Source organism: Ochlerotatus camptorhynchus, unplaced genomic scaffold (genome assembly GCF_037179485.1).
Source record: "Ochlerotatus camptorhynchus isolate MF236.1 unplaced genomic scaffold, CSIRO-AGI_Acam_v1.1 ptg000503l, whole genome shotgun sequence".
Classification (NCBI taxonomy): Eukaryota; Metazoa; Arthropoda; class Insecta; order Diptera; family Culicidae; genus Ochlerotatus; species Ochlerotatus camptorhynchus.
Genome location: NW_027040988.1, coordinates 6,665,001 through 6,671,394, shown reverse-complemented (window position 1 = coordinate 6,671,394; position 6,394 = coordinate 6,665,001). Strand labels below are relative to the sequence as shown.

The window sequence follows — 6,394 nt, the reverse complement described above, 5'->3', positions numbered from 1 at the left end:
AAGTGTGCACATCAGGGCCCACGTAATGCCACATAATGTATATCAAAAATTGAGTTATCCCCCTTGCATAAACGTTGGATCCTCGGTCAACTAGCAGCTACGAAAAAAAAAATCCCAATTGAACCTCGAAGGGGCTGTTCATAAACAACGTAGACCGATTTTTAGAGGTTTTAGAAACCCCCTCCCCCCTCATAGACAATCGTCCATTCATTTTTTTTTTGGGAATTTGTATGGACCGTAGACATTTGTCAGGCAGGGGAATATTTCCCCTACTAGCTAGTGTTGTTAGTTTCTGTGAGTGAGCTTGCAGTTGCCACAAATCGTCGATTGAAGTGATTGTTTACAAAATCAGATACGTCGATTTGAATAGTTATGCTTGAACTATATTGGAATTTCAGGGAAAACATTACACCACTACACCACCGGCGCCGTTAAACACATGGATAAAATAATTGATTTTCGTTTCGTGTAGGAAAATCCACGAACCCCTCATTTTATCTGTCAAACTTTCATAGCGAATCAAAACAAACATAGTGTAGTACTAGAATTTCAAGCTGTCAAATGAACTCTTGGCTCCTCCTTCTCTGCTCCTCAAATAACGTATAATTGGTGTTGCGAGTGCACCTGCCCACAAAGCTCACATGACTCTTATAAAGTTTGATTAAATTCTTGGCAGTTTTGACATTATTATTAATATCAAATAAAACACTTATTCGAGCATCACGTTCAATGATTTACATTATCTGCCTACTAAGGTTGATGTTTCGACAGTTAATTTTCTTTTTTTTTCTATTCTTCATTTGTTTTCAGTAGGTGGCAATACCTTTACTTTTGTGGTTCAAACAGTAACTACCCACATGACTTTTGAGCTCTTTTGAATGTTTCGCTCGCGATTGACGGTTTGACTCGGCTCCCAGATGACAAGCATTTTGAGTTAGTTCACAGCGATGTGCGGTAAAAGAGGTGAGGAGAAAGGAAACCAAGGTTGCAAAGACTCATTTCATCTAAAATAATGTTTTTCGGAATAATAAAACCAAAAGATGGTATGGTGGCATGTTTTACTTGTAACTTACAAGAAGAGGTTACAAAGTATGCGTTGGAAACATAAAACCTGTAAATTTTGCTTTCTATGAGTCACAATCAGCGATTTGCTGATCGCTGAGTGAGTGAGTGAGTGAGTGAGTGAGTTTGTGAAAAATCGCTGATTGTAACTCTCATGAAATGAAATAAACAGGTTTAGTATGGCAAACACATTCTTTGCAACCTCTTCTTGTATCCTACCAATTCAAAATTTGATCATGGCATCTAAGTATTTCATAATTTAGAAAAACATTGTTTTAGCTGAAATGAGTCTTTGCAACCTTGAAGGAAACTAGTGAACTCTTTCATTCTGACGGTGTTCTTATGCAACAGCAGACGTGACGTCACGTCTGTTGCTGCATAAGAAGACGCGAGTACGAAAGAGTCCACTAGTTTCCTTTCTCCTCACCTTTTATAGATCAGTGCACGGTCCCTAACCTCACTTTTTGCTCCCTATCATTTTGCTTCTGAGTAAAAGAGATAGCAACGAATGGGAGCCAAAACAAACCACCCAAAACTGTCAAAACTTACGGGTGAGAGAAGAGTGCGGCAAATCTTCGTGAACTGATCAATACCGCACATCGAGTTCACAGTACTCAGATTTAAACCAGCAATACACGGTAACCGCAAAATACCCAATAATGACTACAAAGTAAGCATTTTCGAGGGAAACTGGGACTACCCATTAAATGAGTAAAAGTTTACCCATTTATGAGTAATTACAACTACAAAAACAAGTAGTAAGTATTCATTTTTGAGTAGCAAATACTCATAAATAGGTAATATATTTACTCATTGAATGGGTAGTCCCAGTCTCCCTCGAAAATACTTACTTTGTAGTCATTATTGGGTATTTTGCAATTACCGTGTATAGTTTTTTTTTCTAATGGATTTTGTTTCAAAGATAAAATCGATTACGAGAATCGATCATCACAGTTAAGCCTTTGTGATTCTGAACGCTATCTATATCCCTGACAGCGGCTCTGCGTATAAGTAAAACTGCGTATAACAGTTATTTTATGCTATTACTTTTGTTTTGTGTTGACATCGGAAAACGCGCGCTACTTCGGACTCGGATTCACATCGGCAGCATAATAATTAATCGCAACATCACAACATTGAGACTTCAAGCTTCCATCCGTGGTCGTATTAAGCAGCAGCTGTTATTTCTGCAGTTTTCAAAAAGTTATAGTACTTGCTGTTCTTGAAAGTGTGAACAAAAATGGATTTCTCCACCTGGACACCGGAGTACTTTGCAGCGAACGAAAAGTCTTGCTCAGAGCAGCTGAGCAAACCGGAAGTGCGGGCTCAAATTCCACTGCTGAATTGTACTCAGTTGCATGATCTCCGCGACAATGCTTTGGTTCGTTTCCGAGGTATGATTCAGGACATGCAGGATCCTGAGTGCTACCTGGAACGGTATGAAGTACGGCGGAAGGACGACGGCTCGCTTCTTCGGGTTCAGGGTGGAAAATATCATGATGTCTTGGTCATGAACAAGAACGAAGAAGTTGTGGATTTCCAAGCCGAGACTAATCAGTACGGTGAGCGAAGATCGATGTTTGTTATTTCCATTCCGGGCTACAACAGCTGGGCTGTGGAATGTGAGCAAAAGATGAATCTTGTGTATCAACCGAAAGTTGAAGACAAGTCCGATGAGTTATCTTCTGTTAAAAGGCCTCATGGGGACGATGAAGAAATGGAGACGGATCAAACTGTAGACAAGGATAATCCATTCAAGAAACCAATGCTTCCGGTTGAACCATGCTCAAAAGCCCAACAAGCCAGTTCGTCAAGGAGTGCTTCTTCAAGCGAAAGCAAGCAGAATGTTCTATCTGCTGAATATTTGCTAAATTCTCCGATTTCTGAAAGGCCAAGCAAAGCATGTTTGGTGAAGCTATATTATAATTATGACGATTGTACCCTGAATACTCTGGTGGATGTTGTGGGATTCCTTTCGGTTGATCCGGCTCTAGACGGAAGCACCGACCAGATGGATGATTCCGATGATGGAATGTCCGAACACCAGGCCACTAATCCTCCCCCTTCCCTTATTCCTCGGATACATGCCATCAGTTTTCAGAAGCTAAAGCATGTCAACCCTCTGTTGGAAGCTCCTCACGAATCTCAGTACTTCAATACGGACATTTGGAAGGATATCCAGAATCTGTTAACTCAGTGTTTGTTCGAGGATAAAGTGGCTGCTGATTATCTGTTATGTCATCTGATATCGACGGTCTACATACGGAATGAGATCGAATCGCTGGGACATTTCAGCCTCAACTTGAGCAACATTCCAGCTGAAGTGCTTCCGGATTATACGAAGGGATTATACGAAATCATGGAATTGTTGCTCCCTGCTAGCCATTACTTCCCGATGACGTTGGAAAATATGAACACGATGCAATTCGTGCCAAAGTAGGTTAATTTGATGTCGATGTTGGATTGAAAAATACCTAATAAACCTGCCATTTGTTTCTAGGAAAGATTACACCACGAACAAACTGACTAGCGGACTACTGCAACTAGCACCCCATACTCATTTGCTTCTGGACGAAACCAAACTTCAGACCGGTAAGCTGGAGAGCAGCGGAGTTGAAGCAGTTCAGAGCATTGCTCACCTGATTAAAACTCAGAAACTTAAGTACAACTTCCAGTTCTATCAGCTCGAATTCGATTCTGATGTTCCAGTATTAGTATTGAGCGAGGGTAAAAGTATGCTTCCGGTAAGTTTTATGTAATAACGCTGCTCTTATCCAGAAAACTAAAATGTGGCTCCACAACTTTCACAGACCAACTTCCATTTCCCGCTGGTGCCGGATGTGGACGCAATCAAAATGATTGAAGAAACCCTAAAGGCCGGGAAACATTTTATTAAACCGAAGCTCACCGAAATGCGGAAGTTTCTAACCCAGCAGCGAATCCAACAGTTTGACATGAAGAACTTCGATCCGGAGGTTATCCAGAACGACTTCATCGAGATGCGCAAGGAGAGCGATGCTTCGGCCGAGGATTTGCATTCGTTGTTAGTGTTGTCCCGCTTGTTGGGGCTTTCCCGGGGCAAAAACTCGATGGACCGAGAGTGCTGGGAGTATGCAAAGCAGCTCGAACAGGAGCGGAAAACCCGCATGGAGATGTTTGCGAAGCGGAAGAATTAGTGTTAGCATGATGTTGCGTGTCTTTTGCTTTTTTTCTGTTCAAATAAATATTGGTTTTTTATAATTGCTTCGAGGTTGTAATCATTTCTTTAAAGCTTGTCTCGAGAGGACTCTGCCATTACCCCGCACGCCATGGTGGCGGGTCATTAGCTGTCATTACTATATTCATTATTCCTTAAAGTTTTGTTTTTAAATCATACTGTTTCTTTCACTTCTATTATTTGGGTGCATAATATGTTTCATACATTTATTTTTCTTATCTTGTTTAATCTCTACTTCTCACTTTTCACTAGGCTTCATTCTTCTTTTTATTATGATTATTTTCCGTATCATTTTTTCATCTCTGTGTTTAGCTGTTTATTCATTTTTTTGCGTTTTCATATTTATACAATTTTTATTACTTTGCTTACTTCAAATGTTAATTATAGATATTATAGAAACTATAGATTCCATAGATAAGCGGAGCTGTCAGTTAGTGTAGCCAAACGAGCATGACGTCATCATGGACTTTTCTGCGGTGACACTCTTGAAATGCTCTGCCAGGAGATTACATTTGTCTAAAAAGGTGTTGGCTCTTTTATCGCTTAGATGAATCTCAACCGGTAGCCCATCCTCTTTCCTTTTTGTCTTCACAAACGACCAGAATAGCTTAGGATTACGCCGGTGATTGGTCTGCGTACGTCTTGAGTACTTATTGTATAGAAATCGGTTGTACATTCGATTACTTGCTAACGAAAATAATCGCTTGGTGAATGGATTACGGGACTGGCTGTATTTGCGAAGAGCCTTCGACCTCACACGCTTCAAGTGTTGTAACCATGCAGGTTTTGGAGCAGGTCTCCTCAGAGGCACACAATCCATTATTAATCGGCTCACAACTTAACGGCTTCATCAATGGACGAACACAAGTCAACACACTAAGGTTATTTTACCGAAATCTGTGAAATTTTTCCGAAATCTCAACAGCTGCACTATGTTCGTGAATGTCCGTTCGCTTCGCATACCTGTTCCAGATGCAAGTAAAAAAGACACAAGGAAGGGTACTATTCCAGCAACAAACCGGCGCCTTCGAATGGTACAGCAGTAAAACTTCAACACGACTCAGCGTCCGACATCACCATCATCTCAGAAGAGACATGGGTCAGTATCGGACAATCACCCACTCAACCGACGGAAGAATCTGCATTCACAGTTTCTGGTGGCAACCTCAACCTTTTCGCCGAGTTCTAGACTGAGATCACCATCGGAAATGTTACCAAGGCTGGTCGCATTTTTATCTCGAGTAGTGCTGAACTCAACGTTCTTGGAATCGAGACTATGGATCGGTTCCATTTGTGGTCTGTGCCGATAAGCAGTTTGGTTAACGTCGTTCACCATCGTTCCTATCAGTTCACCAATCAACTCAAGCAAACAGTTTCCAGAGGTATTCCGAAGCACGCTGAGTAGCTACCATAAAAAGGACTAGTTCATGATCTTCGTCTAGCTTCGTCAACAATTTGGACTTCTACATCAACACATGTCAAGCAGCCTTCAGGTTCAATTGGCTAAACTTGGTGAGTTCGTTCCATTTTGTAAATTTTTATCTTTTCAAACCAGTAACGTTGGGAGATCACCCTTTTGTGGTGCGTTACTGGTATAAGATCTACCACCGAACCCTAGTCGTGACAACTTCAAACTAGGGAATAAGGATTTTCCAGTAATCAAAGGATCACATTTTAGTCCTTGTTACTTTTAATGACTTGATAATAGATACAAGACTCGGGTAGTGACCATCGCGCCGTTATGCATTTCTATATTGTATATTTCAAATCAAAAATATTGTTTATGTTCATTGATTTCACATAATCCTTTTCCCTTTGTCCTTCTCCTTTTTCTTTCCTTCTTCTCTTTTCAGAAAGCGAGTAATGGTGCTATAGATAAGTCATAAAAGGCTAGGACGAGAGTTAGTGCTCATGCCCCAACCGTCAGAAGAAAGTGGAGCATCACATAACCTTTCTAGCTTTGATGCTTCCAACGACCAACCAATCATATAATTACCAAAATCGGAACGTACGGTCGAGATGTCCACGTTTCATCCATTTATTGGATTCTGAAACATCGTGTTTAAATTCGATTTAAACAGGCCCGATGTTTTCTAAATCATCTTGCCCCTTAAA

At 40.8% G+C, this 6,394-nt stretch overlaps 1 protein-coding gene across 1 annotated transcript; it reads left to right on the top strand.

Annotated features, from left to right (window-relative positions):
• The first annotated feature begins 2,118 nt into the window (after nucleotides 1-2,118).
• Nucleotides 2,119-4,267, top strand: LOC135712795 (mini-chromosome maintenance complex-binding protein). Its single transcript, XM_065235851.1, has 3 exons — nucleotides 2,119-3,498; nucleotides 3,563-3,806; nucleotides 3,873-4,267. Exons 1-3 carry the CDS (start codon nucleotides 2,303-2,305, stop codon nucleotides 4,236-4,238), a joined length of 1,806 nt encoding a protein of 601 aa, XP_065091923.1. The 5' UTR covers nucleotides 2,119-2,302; the 3' UTR covers nucleotides 4,239-4,267.
• The last annotated feature ends 2,127 nt before the right edge of the window (nucleotides 4,268-6,394 follow it).

What these genes read in the sequence shown, in the direction of transcription:
- LOC135712795 (XM_065235851.1), top strand. Translation starts at nt 2,303, where the DNA reads ATGGATTTCTCCACCTGGACACCGGAGTACTTTGCAGCGAACGAAAAG. An exon ending in ACGATGCAATTCGTGCCAAA is followed by an intron (nt 3,499 to 3,562) that starts GTAGGTTAATTT and finishes ATTTGTTTCTAG; the next exon opens with GAAAGATTACACCACGAACA. An exon ending in AGGGTAAAAGTATGCTTCCG is followed by an intron (nt 3,807 to 3,872) that starts GTAAGTTTTATG and finishes CAACTTTCACAG; the next exon opens with ACCAACTTCCATTTCCCGCT.